This window comes from Apodemus sylvaticus, chromosome 22 (assembly GCF_947179515.1).
Source record: "Apodemus sylvaticus chromosome 22, mApoSyl1.1, whole genome shotgun sequence".
Taxonomy (NCBI): Eukaryota; Metazoa; Chordata; class Mammalia; order Rodentia; family Muridae; genus Apodemus; species Apodemus sylvaticus.
In genome coordinates this window covers 51157537-51177117 of record NC_067493.1, presented here as the reverse complement: position 1 = coordinate 51177117, position 19581 = coordinate 51157537, and the positions used below count along the sequence as shown (strand labels likewise).

Here is a 19581-nt window from a genome sequence, read left to right as displayed (position 1 = left end):
TGCAGAGTAGCTACAAAAAAGAAAAAAAAATGACGGCTAGAGGAGAGACCCCTAATACTTAGATGGAACCCATTAGCTTTACGGCCCTTGCCTAGACACCCACGAACGCACTTGCCCCAAGCTGTTGCCTGGCCTTGCTCAGACCGGTGTCTAGGGCTGAAGATGTGGTTCAGTAGGTAGAGCTTTTGCCTAGCACACAGAAAGCCCTGGGTTTGATCCCTGGTAACATAAACTAGACTTGGTGGTGCATGCCTGTTATTCCCGTACTTAAGATGTGGAGGCAGGAGGATTGTGAGTTCAAGGGCATCTTCAACTACATAGTTCAATGACAAAAAAAAAAAAAAAAAAAAAAACAAAAAACAAAAAACACAGGGTGGCAAGATGGCTCGGTGTGTAAGGGCACCTGCTGCCAATTCTGACATCCCGAGTTCAGTTCAGGACCCACATGGATGGTGGAAAGAGCAGCTCCTCAGGGAAATTGTCCTCTTAACCTACACACACACACGCACACACACACCCTGTACACAAAAAATAAAAACAAATATAAGCTGGGAAGATGTCTGTACAGTTCTGAGCATCTTGCAGAGGACCAGTGTTTTAGTCCCGGCACCCACGTGGCAGCACATAACTCCAGTTCCAGGGAATCAGACTACTTCTTCTGACCTCTTGGAATCACCAGGCACACTCACGGTATGCATGCATACATACATACATACATACATACATACAAGCAAAACATTCAGTCACATAAAATAAATCTAAAATTTAAGAACCAACATAATTTAAAATAAAGTTACCTTACCTGCTCAGGGGTCCACCCAACACAGCCTTTCCCACAGAGAGGGGGCTCCCCTCCCAGGAAGCAAGCCCCCCAGCAGAGGCCGTACCTTTTGCTATCCAGGAAGAAACTGGGGGAGCAGCAAGAGAGAGAGGCTCATTAGCAAGTACATATTATCAAGAAATGTGAAAGTAAACACCAGAAACCAGCTGGGACTCTGAAGTGGGGAGCTGGAGACAGATGGCCACTGGAGGGGGGGCGTCATTACAGCCTAAGCTTAGCGGGATTTTATAACGTTTAGAATATGGATAATTTAGACTAGAAACTTGTGCTTAGCGGTAGTGGGGGTAAGTATGAAGAAGGAACATTTTGCATAATATTCTTTGAGAGAGAAAGAGAGTTTCATATGAAGTCTGTTTCTTCCTGAACGCACAAAGTCACCAGACAGGATAAATGAATGGAATTTTTTTCAAGATTTATTTTATGTATATGAGTATACTGTAGCTGTCTTCAAACACACCAGAAGAGGGCGTCAGATCTCATTACAGACAGCTGTGAGCCACCATGTGGTTGTTGGGAATTGAACTCAGAACCTCAGGAAGAGCAGTCAGTGCTCTTAACCACCGAGCCATCTCTCCAGGCCACAAATGGGATTTTTAAATTATTGTTCTCAGAGATACCTGTGAGAGAGAAAATGGACCAGGAGAGGAGAGGGCAGGAGGAGGGAGGAGGAGGGGGAGGAGGAGAGAAGAGAAAGGGGAAGAGGAAGGAGGAGGAAGGGGGAGGAGGACCTGGTTAGGTTTTCAGACAGCAAGCAAGAGAAGGCAGTAACCAGCCTCCCGCAACTGAGGCCAGTACAACTCAACCCTGGAAAAAGAGACTTTATAAACACCAGCCTTGGGCTGGAGAGATAGATGGGTCAGCGGTTAGAGCACTGACTGCTCTTCCAGAGGTCCTGAGTTCAATTCCCAGCAACCACATGGCGGCTCACAGCCATCTGTAATGGGATCTGATGCCCTCTCCTGGTTGTGTCTGAAAATAGTGACAGGGTACTCACATAAAATAAATAAATCTTAAAAAAAAAAAAAAGAAAGAAAGAAAAAAAACGCAATTGCCATTCTCAGGGCTAAAGAAGTGACTCAGCAGTTAAGAGAACTTGCTGTTCCTGCAAAGAATGCAATACACTTCTCGGCACCCACGTCAGGGGGGACACACAACATCTGTATTTCTAGCTCCAAGGACTCTGGCGCCCTCTTCTGGCCTCTTCAAGAACTCACATACACACACATAGACACACAGACACAAGATGCAAGACACACACAGACAAATAATTTAAAGCAAATCTTTTAAAATTATAAAAACTAGTTTTACCTCACAGGTCACACAGCACATATGGTCGTCAGGGATTGTTGATCTGGCTAAAGTTTATCTACCCTCCCCAGCTCAGATGCAAAGCCTAATCCTAGCTGACCGGGCCTCCAGGCCTCAGTGGCTTCATCTGAGAGATGGGATAATGATAGCCAGTTGCTGCAGAGTGAGTGTCTATGGCCCCTAGAGTTCTCACAACAAAATTAAACTCCCTCGGTTAGATTTGATGTGTCACTTAACAAGGCATTAAAGGCATTAAAGGGTGGGGACTGGGCTGAAATGCAGTCAGAGGGTTAAAGGGTAGAGTATGCACAGAACTGGATTTGATTACTGGGACTGGCACAGTAAGAGGGGGCAGAGAGAGGAGGGAGGCAAAGAAGGAAAGGAAGGAAGAAGGGAAGGAAAGAGAGGGAAAGAGGGGAAAGGAGGAAGGAAGGGAGAAGGGGCGGGGCTTCTGCAAGGCAATTGAGTCAAAGACTGCACCCTCTTAGATCAACATTTTTATACAAATAAACCAGGAAAACTGCCTCCCCCTTCTGCCACGTTAAAACACGTAGCCGACACCACCTATACACAGCGGATCCTCCCAGACGCCAGATCTGCCTGCTTCCCACTCACAAACCTCCAGTCATGATAGGCTGGTTTCTCTTGAGCAAATTAAGCAGCCTTGGCTATTTCAGGATCTCCATGGTCATCTCTGTGACCAAACACCCAATAAGAGGCAACTCGGGGCTGGCAAGATGGCTCAGTGGTTAAGAACACTGACTGCTCTTCCAAAGGTCTTGAGTTCAAATCCCAGCAACCACATGGTGGCTCACAAGCATCTGTAATGAGATCTGATGCCCTTTTCTGGGGCATCTGAAGACAGCTACAGTGTACTCACATATAATAAATAAATCTTTAATTAAAAAAAAAAGCCGGGCAGTGGTGATACACAACTGTAATGACAGCACTCTGGGAGGCAGAGGCAGGCAGATTTCTGAGTTCCAGGACAGCCAGGGCTATACAGAGAAACCCTGTCTCGAAAAATCCAAATCCAAATCCAAAAAAGCCAAAAAAAAAAAAAAAGGCAACTTTTTTTTAAGGCACGAAAGATTTTCTCGGGCTTACAGTTCACAGGGTGCTGCTGTCACAACAGGGAAGGTGTGGCCACGGTCACACGGGGAACGGGGCAGCCGGTCCCATTGCATCTGCCGTCAGGAAGCAGTCAACAGGAAGAAAGACTGGACTGTAATACTTAATGCCCCACCCCCAATAACTCCCTCCCTCCAGCGAAGCTTCATCCTCTAAAGATTCCACAACCTCCCAAACCCACTGAGAACACAGTGTCCAAACACGTGAGTGTATTGGGGACAGCTCACGGTTGAACCACAGCCGTTAAAAGCCCATCTATCTCAAAGCCAGAGGCGCCATGCCCCACGGTAGGTACTGAATGTCCTCAGGTCAGTTTTCCTCCTCCAAGCCACACAAGAAATCTGGGACCGGGACTCAAGGCCCCCTCTCTGTTCTCTCTTGCCACAGGGGCTCCAGGAATATGAGGAGTGGAAATGGGGCAAGAACCCCACAATGGTGGAGGTGCTGGAGGAGTTCCCGTCCATCCAGATGCCGGCCACGCTTCTCCTCACACAGCTGTCGCTGCTCCAGCCTCGATACTACTCCATCAGCTCCTCTCCAGACATGTACCCCGACGAGGTGCACCTCACCGTGGCCATTGTGTCCTACCACACCCGAGGTGCGCGTTTGGGGAAGCTCTAACTGGGAGACTCTTGCGTCTGTATTTTCCCCCGAGGTGTCTGGAGGTTTCTCCCTAAACTGCCCGTGGATCAGGTCCCTAATCTTACAGGATGCCTGCAGCCAACCCCGGGGGAACAGAGCAAAGAAACACGGCAGTCCGTGTGTCCCCCGTGGCTGAGCAAACCCTGAGTGTGGTTAGAAATAGGCAAGGTGTGCGTTCAGGAGCCCGAGTACTGCTTGGATTCCCTTGATCTTCTCAGACCTCGAGCGGCAGGTAGAACAGGCCTCCTCCACCCTGTCTGACATGCTGTGCAGCTCACAGGGTGGGGTGGAGCTAGAGAACACCAGCGCCCCTGCGATCTGTTCCCTTGTGGTAAAGGAACCGAACTGTGCGGTCCATAGAGGCTCTGAGGCCTGGGTGAACCAGCTATTCAGAGCACCTTGACCGTGGCCCACAAGCAGACAGGGTTCAGGTATCCACCCCTAGATCAATCCAAACCCTGAGGACAAGCCAACCTAAGCTCACTCTGGTTGTGTTAGCCTTCAGAAGCAAGGGATTCCAGAGCTGGGACTCCAGGGCACAACCTTTGGCACTGAGCTGGGAGAGACTTCACTGGGGGTGGGGGTGGGGTGGGGCGGGGCGGGGAAGTGAGCCCGTGCCTGACAGAATGAGACGGGCCCCTTGTTCATCCTTTTAGATGGAGAAGGACCGGTTCACCATGGGGTGTGCTCCTCCTGGCTCAACCGAATACAGGCTGACGATGTAGTCCCCTGCTTCGTGAGAGGGTGAGTGGCTGGCGAGGAGAGGTGTTTGGCCGTCTGCCATCAACGCATTGCAGCTGTGTGTTGGAATATGTGAGGGACCGGCCTGAAGGATGCTAGATAGACGCCAGGGGAAACAGGAGTAACACCGTCATTCCGCACTGTTAGGGAGACAGGATCAAAGGACTCACAGCCAGCTGGGTATCCCAGCAATACATACGTGTACAAGACCATGAAATGATGGTCCGTCCTTCACAGCTGCACCGACCCATGGGCATTCTATCCTTGAAGACAACACAACCCAAAACGTCTTCAGACATTGTCAGATGCCCTCAGGGTGGTAAGGAGAGGGTGACAGGCATACCAGGTGGACCTTTTTTTTTTTTTTCATTTTAATTAATCAGCGTATGTGTGGTATAGTAGTGTAGTTGAAGATAGGGAGGTCATAGGACAACCTCATGGAGTCAGTTTTCCCCTTCTGCCTTTAGCAGATTCCGGGGATCGAACTGGGGTCATCCGGCTTGCACAGTAGGTGTTCCATTTGCCGAGCCGTCCTCTAGGTTATGCCTCTGCTTCTGGCTTTCACTCCAGGCTCTCAGAGATGGGGGTGTGTTTCCCCCACTTTAAGGGTGGTCCTGAGCTGGGACCCTCACCCATATACAGTGGAAGCCCTGCTCCAACACTGGCCTGGCCTGCCACTCTTTTCCCCAGTTGAGGGTGGAGTGTTGGTGGTCTGGTCCACTTACTGTCCACATCAGTCTCACAGAGCTGGTTTTCAAACCAGAGACCTGAGCCCAGCCTGACCACATAGCCCAAGACTGAACTAGAAAGTTGAAATTGGGGGGGGGGGGGGCGGGGCTGGGACGATGGCTCGGTGGGTCAAGTGCCTATTGTGTAAAAGTGAGGACCTGAGTTCAAATCCCAGGCACCCACTTAGGAGTCAGGCAGGGGACACAGGCCTGTAACCCCAGTGTGTAGCCCCAGTGTTTGGTTGGGGAGACAGAGATAGATGGACCCGCAGAGCTTGGTGGCAGCTAGTCAAGGTAAATCAGTGAGTTCCTGCTTCAGTAAAAAACCTGGCTCAGAAATAAAGGAAAAACGGTAGAAAGGCATACATTCAGAGGTGCCCTCTGGCCTCTGCATGTATGCATACACATACACACAAACATACACACATACATACATATATGCATACTTCCATATGTATATACATGTATATATAAAATTTTATATATGAAATTTTTTAAGTTAAAATTCAACCCAGGGTGATTTTACTCCCTCTGCCACCTTGGGGACATTTGATGATGCTCAAAGACATCTTGGATTGTCATGACTGTGGAATTACCCCTGACATCAAGCTGGTAGGAGCTCAAGGTACCACTTGAACTCCTACAGTGCACACAATAGCCCCCCAACAAAAGGGCCCCCATCCCCAGAGCCAGAACACATGAAAGGTCCAGGTTAGCTCAGTTCCTTATCTATGGGACTTAGCCTGATGAGAAGCGGTGGGGAACAGAGAAAGAGCCAAACCCCGACAACCTTACTTTTTAAATCTCTCTAATCTGTGAATTCTTACTCTAAAAGGGGGCCTGGGCTACACTGGGCTCCATCATGGTGGTTGGCACAGCGCACAGCAAAGCTGTTTTTTCTTTATCCAGTGCCCCTAGCTTCCACCTGCCTCGAAACCCCCAGGTGCCTTGCATCCTGGTTGGCCCAGGCACCGGCATCGCTCCCTTCCGAAGCTTTTGGCAACAGCGACAATTTGACATCCAACACAAAGGTACAAATGAAATGGTCCAGGGGTCGCTGACCTGACCCCTGACCCAGAGAAAGATGGAGGGCCCCTGCTCCACTTCACTTCCTGGGGAGGGGAGGGGAGGAGTTGCCACACCGAGGTGGCTACAGGTGCCATTTGAACAGCCCACTCAAACAGACCTGCTACACAGCCTGTCTTGTCCCAGGGGACTGAAATCTCATCCTCAGAGGACATCTCTTTGACTTAAGAGTTGGCCCTAAAAGCCCAATATTCTGCCAAGGCTAGGTGTGTATCCTTATCAAATGGATTTGCGTGTGTGTGGCTGCCTCATGAATGGTCACAAGAATTGGGTCTTGCTGTGTGAGATGAAGTTCAGGTTTGGGAGAAAGAGAGAAACAATCCCCAGTAGCAGACTCATCAAACAAACCAGGAGTCCAACAGGACAAGATAGAAAAATAGCACGAAAACAAACTTAAACCTAGACCAGATATGTTAGCATGTGCCTTTAACCCCAAGACACAGAGGCAGATGGATATCTGTGACTTCAGGCCAGCCTGGTCTACATAGTTCTGGTACAGCAAGGATTTAGATAGATAGATAGATAGATAGATAGATAGATAGATAGATAGATAGATAGATGATTGATAGATAAATGATAGAAGATAGATGATAGATAGATGATTGATAGATAAACGATAGAAGATAGATGATAGATAGATGGATGGATGGATGGATGGATGGATGGATGGGTGGATGGATGGATGGATGGATGGATGGAGAGATGAGATGAGATGAGATAGTTCTGGGCCAGCAAGGATTAAGAAAGAAAGAAAGAAAGAAAGAAAGAAAGAAAGAAAGAAAGAAAGAAAGAAAGAAAGAAAGAAAGAAAGAAAGAAAGAAAGAAAGAAAGAAAGAAAGAAAGATAGATAGATAGATAGATAATTAGATAGATAGACAGACAGACAGACAGACAGACAGAATAGATGGATGGATGGATGAATGGATGGATGGATGGATGGATGGATGGATGGATGGATGGATGGATGGATGGAGAGATGAGATGAGATAGTTCTGGGCCAGCAAGGATTAAGATAGATAGATAGATAGATAGATAGATAGATAGATAGATAGATAGACAGACAGACAGACAGACAGACAGACAGATTAGAGGGATGGATGGATGGATGGATGGAAAGATAGGTAGGTAGGTAGATAGATACAGAGCGATAGAGAGATAGATATAAAAATAAGATAGACAGTTCTAGGTCAGCAAGGATTAAGATGGATGGATGGATGGATGGATGGATGGATAGATAGATAGATAGATAGATAAATGATAGATGACTGATAGATGACAGATGATAGATACATAGATAGAAGATAGATGATAGATGATGATAGATAGATGTTAGATAGATAAATGATTGCTGACACATGTTAGATACACAGATGATACCTAGATAGATAATGGATGGATGGATAGATGGATGGATGGTGGATGTTAGCTCTGTGTCCCACACTGAGCTGTGTTTCTGACAGAACAGTGACCCCAAGAGGTGGCTGTGGGTATTACCATTGGCCAGCATACCAAATCTGATTCCCCAACTACACATCAAACAACTGAAATAAATACAATCTGTATTAAGTGGAGAGGTAACTGATGGATAGGGACTTATAGAGAATGCTATTTTATATGAGATCTTCATGACCAAGGGAACCCTGGGATCCCCGTTTCCCTTGCATCCTGAGGAAGCTTCCATTTTCAAATGGGAAAACTGAAGTTCTGAGGGAAGTGGGCATGCCCAGGGCCACACAGGGCTGGGACTCAGATGCAGACCATTAGGCTCTGTCTGGGCTCTGGGCATTTCCCAATAGTGGGCTGCTAAGGGGTCGGCTGGGCACAGGAATAGAGTGAGACCAGGCAAGGAATGGCTAGGGAATGCCCCGTTTTCCACAGGCTCTGCTTGTCTGTGTGCATAGCTGCAAATGTATGGAGATACCTGTGTGTTTAACCCCCTGCCCCAAGTATGTGAGCTGTCCGAGGCACGTCATGCCCTGAAGTCCCAGCACCTCAGTTCCTGTAGCCCACTTGGGCATCAGAGCCATCTGTGTTCTGGGTCTTCCCAGGAATGAATCCCTGCCCCATGGTCCTGGTCTTCGGGTGTCGACAATCCAAGATAGATCATATCTACAGAGAGGAGACCCTGCAGGCCAAGAACAAGGGTGTCTTCAGAGAGCTGTACACTGCCTACTCCCGGGAGCCCGACAGGCCAAAGGTAATCCACACCGGGACGCCCTCAAGTGTGCAAGCATGAGTATGCTTGTGCGTGTCATATCACACACATGCACGAGTGTGTACACATACACACATACACACATACACACCCACATACACACACATACACACCCACATACACACACATACATACCCACATACACACACATACACACACATACACACATACACACATACACATATACACATACACATCACACACATCACACACATACACACATACACACACATGCACACATACACACATACACATCACACATCACACACACACATACACGTATAAACACATACACACATACACACATACAAATACACACACACACACACAAACACCATGGCCAGTTTTACTGTCCACTTGAAACAATCTACAATCACCTGGGAGAAGGGCTCAAGGGGGATTGTCTGGACTAGCACTGGGTTACTCAAGCGGGGAAGGCTCAGTCTGAATGTACACAGTATCATTTCACAGCCGGGGCCCTGGACTGAGTGAAAGGCAGGAGAGGGCTGGGCACTGAGAGTCATGGATCCATTCCCCTCTGCCCTGACAGCGGACCACATGACTAACTGCTTCCTGTCCCTGCCACTGTGGGGTCCCCACGAGGATGCCCCTGAAGGAAAAGCCAACTGTGTCCCCCAAGTAGCTCTCATCAGGCATTTCATCACAGCAGAAGGGAAACTAAGACACCCCACTTCTGAGTGTGTTACCCCAACCCCCATATCTGCTCTGCTCTCGGAAAGCCTGGCAGGGGCTGAGTCCCTTGAAAATACTGGACAGCTACATGATACGATCTTGCCATGTGTAGCCCAGGCTGGCACAGAACTCGCTCTTTAGCTTAACCCAGGCTAGAATTTGCAATCTTTTTGCCTCTACCTTCCAAATGATTAGAGGTGATTTGTATACTTTAATGCAGCACGTGCTATGTTGTATATATTTCCAACAATAAAAACAAAAACTTTTAAATAGAGCGTAGGTGAGCCTGGTAGCCCACAGCTATAATCCCTGTGCTTGGGAGGCTAATTCAGAAAAAGTGTGAGTTCAAGGCCAGCCTGAGCTACACAGTAATACTAGTAACAAACAAAAATTAAGGAGTTAAAACTAAAAAAGAAGCTCCAGGGGCTGGAGAGATGGCTCAGTGGTAAAGAGCACTGACTACTCTTCTGAAGGTCCTGAGTTCAAATCCCAGCAGCCACGTGGTGGCTCTCAACCACCTGTAATGAGATTTGACGCCCTCTTCTTGGGTGTCTGAGGACAGCTACAGTGTACTTACATATAATAATAAATCAATCTTTAGACTGGAGGGAGTAGGACCGACCAAAGCGAGCAGAGGTCCTGAATTCAAATTCCCAGCATCCACATGAAGGCTCACAACCACCAGTACAGCTACAGTGTACTCCTATATACATAAAATAAATAAATAAATCTTTCTTTTAAAAAGTTCAAAATATATTTATTTTACAGTCCACAAGAGACAACACTGGCCAGGCAGTGGTGGCACAAGCCTTTAATCCCAGCACTTGGGAGGCAGAAGCAGGTGGATTTCTGAGTTCGAGGCCAGCCTGGTCTACAGAGTTCGTTCCAGGACAGCCAGGGCTACACAGAGAAACCCTGTCTCAAAAACAAACAAACAAACAAAACAAAAACAAAGAGGCAAGACTAATCAGAATAAACATGGGCCATGGAACTGCTGCTCTAACTGCCGGCCTTGGGGGCAGTTTGGAGATCCCAGGGACCAGGCTAGGACCTGTGGTACAGGAGAACAGTCAGGGGATGTGGAAAGGGGCTGTTTGGCACCTCAGGGGTGGCGGTCACCAGCAGAAATTACCAGCTGAATGGCAGCTACACACGGGGAGTTTCAGGCGCATTAAACCAACCCTGGAATGGACCCGTCTGTGCTCAGCTGCAAAGCGTCTAGCCTGCCCCTCGCTTCCTGCCTTGCTGGGATAGCCAGGTTACTGAGGAGGTGGGAGAGGTGTGGGGGCTGGCAGCCCCTTGCTTTGGCCATCCTTGGCTTTCTGACCCGATTTTCTCTGACCCAAGAGTGACCACCACCCCTCAGGGAAAGGAGAAGGTAGCTAAGGCCCTTGTGTTTCAGTTTCCTGTCTCAAGGCTGTGACAAAATACTTGATGACAGCTGCTTAAATAAGGAAGGTTAGGGGATGCAGTCTGTCATGGGGGGGGGGGGGGTGGCAGCAGGACCCTGAACCAGATGGTCGCATTTGCAGCTGCAGTCTGCCGGCAGAGAGAGAGAGAGAGAGAGAGAGAGAGAGAGAGAGAGAGAGAGAGAGAGAGAGAGAGAGAGACAGACAGACAGAGAGAGATATGAATGCCGGTGCCCAGTTTGATTCCTCCTTTTATCCAGCCAAGAAGCCCAGCCTATGCAATAATGCCACCTGTTTTTCAGACTGGGTTTACCCACCCTCATTAACTCAGTCTAGAGACTCCCTCACAGACACACCCCAAATTTTGTCTCCTAGACGACTCAAGGTTTTATCAAGTTGACCGTCAAAATGAACCATCATTCTGGGGTGCTCCACCTGGAGGTTATCTAGGGAGCACTCCCCCAGATCTAGGGAGTACTCTCCTGGCTCCCCAGAGGGTCCTCAGCAGCCAAGCTCCACCTGCCCAAGGTTGGAATCCACTCACTCACACATGGCAGTTTGGTCCCATTTCACTCTTTCTAGCCCCTCATCCCATTCCCCTGAGATTAGCTAACAATCTAGCTCCCTCCCCACAAGCCCCCTGCACCATGCTTCCTGGTGGGTGGAGCACAGAAGCCTCTCACAAGAGGCCACCGCTCACAGTTCCCCCCTCTTCTGCAGAAATATGTACAGGACGTGCTACAGGAGCAGCTGGCAGAGTCTGTGTACCGTGCCCTGAAGGAACAAGGGGGCCACATCTACGTCTGTGGGGACGTGACCATGGCCGCCGATGTCCTGAAAGCCATCCAGCGCATAATGACCCAGCAGGGGAAACTCTCAGAGGAGGATGCTGGTGTGTTCATCAGCAGACTGAGGGTGAGTGACAGCTGCGTCCAGAAGTGTCCTCTCTTCCGACTGTGCCTTAACTCAGGGAGCGCCATCTGACCTTACAACTGGGGTTGTACCTAGCCATGATGGAGAGAAGGAGATGGAGAGCCAGGTCTGCAAGTACACAGTTATACAATACAGTTATAGGCTCTAGTGTGACAATGACACTCGGTGGGCCTGTAGGGAGTTTTGAACACGCAGTCCTAACTCAGAGCTTCCTGAACGCCTGTGCAATGCATTGCATATGGTTGGCACTTCATGAAAAAGCTCATCTACCAGGTTGTGGTGCACATCTTTAATCCCAGCTCCCTGGAGGCAGAGGCAGGTGGATCACTGTGAATTGGAGGCCAGCCTGGTCTACAGAATGGCTTTCAAGACAACAGGATGAAACAGAGAAACCTTGTCTTGCCAAAAGAAACAAAAAAAAAAGTCTCATCTAAAGAGGGCAGATGGAACTGAACTGAAAACTGCCGTGGACCTGATGTGGAGTGTGACTACCTTCAAGGAAAGGCCCTTTCTTACTCTGCTCTAAGGCTAGGTTAGCGGCCATGACAGTTTCCCCAACCGAGTTTCCTACACAAACATCATGACCAAAAAGCAAGTTGGGGAGGAAAGGGTTTATTCCGCTTACACTTGCACATCACTGTTCATCACCAAAGGAAGTCAGGACTGGAACTCAAGCAGGTCAGGAAGCAGGAGCTGATGCAGAGGCCATGGAGGGATGTTCCTTACTGGCTTGTTTCCCCTGGCTTGCTCAGCTTGCTCTCTTATAGAACCCAAGAGCACCAGTCCAGGGATGGCCCCGCCCACAAGGTGCCCTCCCCCTTGATCACTAATTGAGAAAATGCCCCACAGCTGGATCTCATGGAGGCACTTCCCCAACTGAAGCTCCTTTCGCTGTGATAACTCCAGCCTGTGTCAAGTTGACACAGAACCAGCCAGTACACTTGCCCAATGGAAACTGAATCCCAGAGGTGATCCCATCCCACCGTGGTTTCTTAAATGAACAACAACCAATTTTCAGCGAGGGGAGCACATGTGGAAGTCAGGGGACACCTTTCAGAGTGTTCTCTTCTAATGTGTGGGGTCCTCTTGGTAGCTAGCACCTTCACCGTCTGAGCCATCTCAGTGGCCCCAGTCAGTAGCCAAACATTTTTCTAGAAGCTCTTCTCTAAACCTGATTCTAAAGTCCAGCGAGGGAAAGGAGATTTCTGCTAGAAGTTGGCCAGGGGGCTGTGGAGAGGGCTCGGCAGGAAAGGTGCTTGTGGTGCAAGCATGAAGACCTGAGTTCAAATCCCCAGCACTTACATAAATGCCAGATGGGCATGATAGCCTGCCTGTGCTCCCAGCACACACGGAAGACAGAGGCGGGGCTTGCCCAGAGCAAGCTGGTTTTGAGTCTAGCTGAATCGTTAGCTCTGAGCTCAGGTGAGAGACCCTGCCTCAGTACACAAAAATGAAGCGATCAAGAAAGACACCCAGTGGCATCCTCTGGCCTTCATAATGTATGCACACGAGCTGGAGAGATGGCTCAGCGGTTAAGAGCACCGACTGCTCTTCAAAAGGTCCTGAGTTCAAATCCCAGCAACCACATGGTGGCTCACAACCATCTGTAATAAGATCTGATGCCCTCTTCTGGTCTGTCTAAAGACAGCTACAGTGTACTCACATATAATAAACAAAATCTTTGGGCTGGGCAGTGGTGGCCCACATCTTTGATCCTAGCACTTGGAAGGCAGAGGCAAGTGGATTCCTGAGTTCGAGCCCAGCCTTATCTACAGAGTGAGTTCCAGGACAGCCAGGGCTACACAGAGAAACCCTGTCTCGAAAAAAAAAAAATGCATGCACACACACACTTGTGTACCAACATAGATGCAAACACATTCACAGCGGAGAGGAAAAAGACATGCCAGGAAGGAGAGATGCTGTGTCATCGACACAGTCCCCTGAGAACAATGAGATAGCTTCCTAGGATCTTTGCAGAGTAAGGCAGAGAAACCTCCCCCACTGGAAATGAACAGATGTGGACCTTGCTGCAGGAGCCAGGTACTAGAACTGAATACACTGTGTGCCTTGATGCAGGAGCAGGGTACTAGAACTGAGTATACCATGCCAAGCCAAGCTCCTGCCCACTGCCCTCCCTCATTGGGAATATGATGGTGCTATCCTCCCAACCACCAAACATCACTCTGAAATAATAATATTCTTCCTTTTTTTTCCACCCCAAGGAGACAAGGTTTCCCTATGTAGCCCTGGCTGTCCTGGAACTCACTCTATAGATCAGGCTGGCCTCGAACTCAGAAATTCGCCTGCCTCTGCCTCCCAAGTGCTGGGATCAAATTTGTTTGCCACCACTGCCCAGCTAAACAATAATATTCTTAACTGACCAACCCTTCTGACCTTAACTAACCAATCACTTCTGAACTTACCTGTGCCCCTTGCTGGAGACAAACCCCAGGGTGGTGTGCATGCCGAGTAAGTGCTGTACCACAGGCTACCTCCCCAGCCCCACAGCCGCTGCCTTTTTCCTCTCCATCTGCTGGGACCAATCAGCTGGAGCGTTTCATACTTAATTTGGGCTTGCTGGTGTAAGGTTCCAAAAATTGCTAAAGGAAGACCCCAGACTCAGATAGTATGCAAAGAGAGAGCATTTATTCTGTAGAAACAACCAGTGTGTGTGGCTCAACCGTTTTTCAAAATGGCAACCCCAGATCAAGGTGCACTGGCCGCCTTATAGAGAACTAGGGGAACTCTCTAGAAGTTCTAGAAGGTTAGGTAATCTCTACTGTGATTGGCAGGGGCCAAAGCGGTGACAGTAGCATAACTTTGATTGGCTACTATGTTAGTCCCTCTGAATTTAGAGAGTGGGTTAGGGTCTGGGAAGGTCAGAGGGGTCGACTTCTGATTAGCTTGTGCCAGGTGGTCCGTGGTCTGCATTCCTGGCCTGATGAGATAGGGCTGCCCGGCACAGCTGGTCGTGGTGAGATAAGATATTTCCCCATTCTTGTGGCCATCCCCAGGCTGTTCGGTGGGACGGGGTTTTATGACCTTGTTTCTGGAATGTATGGTATGTTCCCAGAGCTGGAGGTGTCTTGTGGCCTTCTTTTTGAAATCAGGCCTAGTCATTAAATGGGGTTTATGTTGTTCTTTCACGGGGATCCGAACTTTCAGGGATGAATTGGAAAGAGGAGAGACAGAATTAGAGCTTCCTTCAGGCCTCCACGATCCTTCTGTGCACAGAATCCTCAAGACGCCACCCTTTTCCCAAATATGCCATAGATTCTTTGTCGCCCAGGCTCTAAAGGGCAGAGCACTGCTAACCACCGCCTTAGAGCCTTCAGCTCAGCCTTTGCCTTCTCTAGGTATATGTTTCCCCATATATCACTCTCTGTCCCTCTCCAAGCCCTTCCCAGCTATTTGATCCACCCCCTGGCTGTTTCTGTCCATAGGATGACAACCGGTACCACGAGGACATCTTTGGAGTCACCCTCAGAACATATGAAGTGACCAACCGCCTTAGATCTGAGTCCATCGCCTTCATTGAAGAGAGCAAAAAAGACACAGATGAGTAAGTCACGTCCACGGCTGGGGGAGGGGCTACAGAACAAAATGGCAACGGGGGGGGGGGGGGGGGGAGGTGTCCCAGACCAAATGCGTGGCAGCAACCCTGCTGCTACCTAGGCAGAAGGTTACCCATTTGAGGCCAGCTTGAGCTACTCATGGGAAGACCTCCTCTCAATAAAATAAAAGAAAGGAAGCCGGGCGGTGGTGGCACACGCCTGTAATCTCAGCACTTGGGAGGCAGAGACAGGTGGATTTCTGAGTTCGAGGCCAGCCTGGTCTACAGAGTGAGTTCCAGGACAGCCAGGGCTACACAGAGAAACCCTGTCTCAAAAAAAAAAAAAATGCAAGAAAGGGGTGCACATTCCCAGGTGACCCCAGGCATTCAAAAGTTAGGTCACAGGGGTTAGCAAGCCCTCTAGGGACTCGAAAGATCCAGACGGTGGTGGCGCCTGCTCTGGACACCTGCCCCTTGTGGAACAATGGTTTCCGCCAACAAACACTGTAGCTCTTGATGCTTCTCCCCCCCAACCCCCCACCCCTACCTCAGAAGTCACAGGGGACATTCCCATGGATGCAATTAAAACAGATAGTATCTTTACAACCCGACTCAGCCTTTAGAAATTGCCAGAAGCCGCCTGAAGCAGTGGTGTGGAATTTCATTCTTTGAACCTTCCCTACCAGGTGCAGCAAGAAAAGCAGCATGTTAATACCCACCTCCATCTTTATCCCTTCCCCCCCTGCCCCCTGCCCTTCCCCTTCAAGCAGGTGGGACTCAGCTCTCTCTTTCCCAGTCAGAGTCTGGTACCTGAGCCTCTTGCTCTGCCTCCTTCCCACAGCTCGGGTGTCTCCATTCTCTGCCCATTTCAGCTTACATTATTGCTGCGTGTGCAACCATGTGTGTGCATGCGTGTGCAGGTGCCTGGAGAATTAGTAGGGGCAATTGTGAACTGCCCCACATACCTGCTAGAAACCGAACTCAAAGTCCCGAGAAGAGCATCAAGTAGTTTTGAACCGTTGAGACATCTCTCCCCCTCCCGCCGTGTCCGGTCTATCTACGGATGGTTTGGGGTTTGTTTTTGGAGGTAGAGTCTGTACCGCCCAGGCTGGTCTGAACTTGCTTTCTTTCTGCTTCTGTCTCCCAAGCGTTAGGATTACAGGTGCACCCCACTGTCCCACCCTGATCCCTGAAGAAAGCTAAGGAGCCTGGTTTTCTCCTGTCCCACAGGGTTTTCAGCTCCTGACTGGATCCTCCTGCCCCATGGGATGTGGGGTGGCCGCCCCAAGTACCCAAGCGAGGACGGCCGCAGGTTGACTAAACGCGGACACACACGGCTGAACCTTCCCCACGGGACCCGGAGTGGCCCCACCCCGAGTGGCCCCACCCCACCCGCCTCTTGTCCTGTTGCTATGTCCTGGTCCTTCTTCCCGCTCTGGGCTCTCTCAGCCCCAACCCTGGGTTTTCTCCTAGACTCTTGGGCTGCGATGCATCACCCTTGTACCCTGCAGTGGCTCTTACAAACCGCACCCTCCCCACCTGCTTGCTGCCAAGGGCAGGTTGTGGTGCATGAAACCACTGGGTCATGACTGTCACTCCTGATGGGGTCTGAAGGTGACTGGCACTGACCCTGAGCCAGTCCCTCGCCCTTCAGCCCCTTTTCATCTTCTTTTTATGATGGTGTGTGTGTGTGTGTGTGTGTGTGTGTGTGTGTGTGAGAGAGAGAGAGAGAGAGAGAGAGAGAGAGAGAGAGAGAGTGTGTGTCACTTTCTGTCCATTTGCCTGCACATGCGTGCTGACCTTACCTGTGAGCCCACTGCCTTCGTGAACGATGTTCAATGCCATAAAACGTGTTCCTAGATATTGTTAATCCCACCCACGTCCACCATGGCAGGCCTCTGTCAGCCTACCTGAAACACATCAGACCCCCCCCCCCATTAATCACAGGCACACGTGGAGAGGAAGGTGTCCCTGTGGAGGACCCAACCACAAAATCCAAGGTGTTCAGAGTCTGAGCCCTCTCAGCAGAGGTCTGTCTGGGAAATTTAACCAGACAGTGGATCAGTCGAGGCCCTCCCCATTCTCACCATCCCCAGCTGGAGCCGCGGGATATTCAGCTGTCTTCCCCAGGCAACATGGGCCCATCAGCCATGCCGTGCTGGGAAGCGTGCTGGAGTAAGGCCTTTGCCATCAAGGGTATCTGGGTAACTCTTCTAAGTGTGTCCTCAGTAGATGAATGGATGGGCCTTTTTTTAGTGCTTTGGAGCCTTGGCAGATGTTAGGGAAGAAGAGAATAGCTGCTTTTCATTCCTCCTGCTTGACAAAAGTTCCCTTTTCCCCAAAACAAGAGCAGCGTAGGTAACAGAATTCTGGCCATGACCAATTGGCCCTTGGAGGTAACCATCTCTGAGGCATTGTGGTGGTCCCTTATCTGATTAAACAAATACATAAAAGTTACACCAGACAGTACTGACAGTCAAGAAGCCCTCAGGGTCCCCAGGCTTAAGAGATTGGCTCTTGGGGTCCCATGTTCTGTGCACCTGTTTGGTTTTGTGAGTCAGAAAAAAATGACAGAAAGCAAAAAATAACCATTTCCTCTATTTCCTGAACTGGGGCCTTCCATCCTAATGCTAAGGATGGGGGCTGTCAAATAGAAAATGCTGAAGACTTTACAGCTGTGGGGTCCAAAACCCTAAGAGCTCCAATCCTACCCACATTTTCTCTTTCTTTGTCTGTCTGTCCTTCCTTTCCTTCTTTCTTTCACTTCTTTTCCTTCCTTCCTTTGCTTTCTTTACTTCCTCCCTTCTTTCTTTTCTCCCCCAGGGTCTCCTGTCGCCCAGGCTGACTTCGAACTCACAACCTTTTAATTCCTAACCCTACCACATCCAGTTTATGATCTTGCCAGAGGCTCAAAGCCAAGACCATGCTAGGCAAGCACCCTACATCCCAGCCTTCAGTCCCTACCCCGGAGTTCAGAGACAGGTCTCATGTGTCAGTGGACAACGCCACCTTACCCCATCACTAGGATGTGGACTTGGTCCTAGTTAGAATCTCACCCGCCCCACCTTAGTACCAGTGTTTCCTACATGGTCTTCCATGCCTGTGGAGACTAAGCCCCCAGTACCCCAGAGCTACCTTCTGTAGCCCAAAGCTGAGGCAGGGACCTCCTACTGACCTCCTCCAACACAGTCCCAGGGACTTTCTTCTCAACCTTTCAAACCTCTGGGGATGCTTAAGATGTAGCTGTTCCCCCAGATCTGAACTTCTGTGTCCAACCTCCTTTGAAGAGCCTTCTCTCTCTCTGCAGGCCAAGCTGCATGCACCCATGCATGAGTGGTTCTTGCACCTCTCATAAGGAATGCTTCCTCTGTGACCGGCTCCTCCCCACCCCCACCTCCACCACCCCCGGATATCCCGGATATCGCTGCCAGTAGCCAGTGGACAGATGGAAGCCCTGTGTCGTTTGCCAGAGTCCAAAGACACGATTACATAACCAGGTTCAAGAGGGACTTCTGTTTATCAGTGCTGGGGGTGGGACCCAGGACCTCACATGTCAGGCTTAGCTATGTCCCCAACCCCCCCAAGAGAGAATATTTTAAAAAGACATTTGAACTCTTGACATTGGCAGCTTCCTTAGCTCCTGGCTGGAAGGATGGAAATCAGTTGGATACCCTTCTCTCCTTTTCCAAAATGCTCTAAATGGCTTAGCCAAAGGCTAAGCAGGGTGGTCAGCGGGGTGGGTCAATACTGCCCTCTGCTGGTTGTCTTTATTTCAGGCCCACAGCCAACAACAAGCCCAAAGTATAGCTTAGAGTAGGAGACAGGAGTGGGTGAGCATAGCTAGTTTGTAACCTCGCCTTCTATGAGGTCAGCAGTAGCTCCAACCCCATTTCACAAGAGTAGGTTTGGCCATTATTTCTGTGGCCACGGTCCCCAAAAAGTTCAGCCCGTGGGAGAGGAGAGGAGAGGGGAGGGCTTCCCTGCATGTCCTCAGAGAAAGCAGGTGACTTTCTTCAGGGCGAGATGTTTAGATCCCACTATGATGCTAGCAGACCTGACCCACATTCTATCACTGCCTCATTGATGCAGAAGGTCTGATTCCAGACTGTACCTGAGCAAGACAGTGCACCGTGACAGTACCAACCCAAGCTCTGATGAGCGAGCCTCCATCTCCCTTTTGCTCTATACCATGTGGCTGGTAGATAGCACTGTCCCAACAACAAGATTACATCACCACTAGCCTGAGGGAAGAGGCCAGCAGAGTCACGGATTCTTAGGCTAAGTCAGCATGACCTGGTACT

General features: G+C 49.6%; 1 protein-coding gene across 1 annotated transcript in view; it reads left to right on the top strand.

The window, feature by feature from the left end:
• Positions 1-17206, top strand: part of Nos1 (nitric oxide synthase 1) — a 92887-nt gene extending 75681 nt beyond the window's left edge. Inside the window, exons 23-29 of the mRNA XM_052168551.1 lie at positions 3668-3878; positions 4579-4666; positions 6301-6422; positions 8526-8674; positions 11515-11709; positions 15171-15289; positions 16511-17206. Coding sequence (XP_052024511.1) covers positions 3668-3878; positions 4579-4666; positions 6301-6422; positions 8526-8674; positions 11515-11709; positions 15171-15289; positions 16511-16526 — 900 coding nt within the window. The 3' untranslated portion in view covers positions 16527-17206. The remainder of the gene's footprint in view (positions 1-3667; positions 3879-4578; positions 4667-6300; positions 6423-8525; positions 8675-11514; positions 11710-15170; positions 15290-16510) is intronic.
• Positions 17207-19581: the final 2375 nt, after the last annotated feature.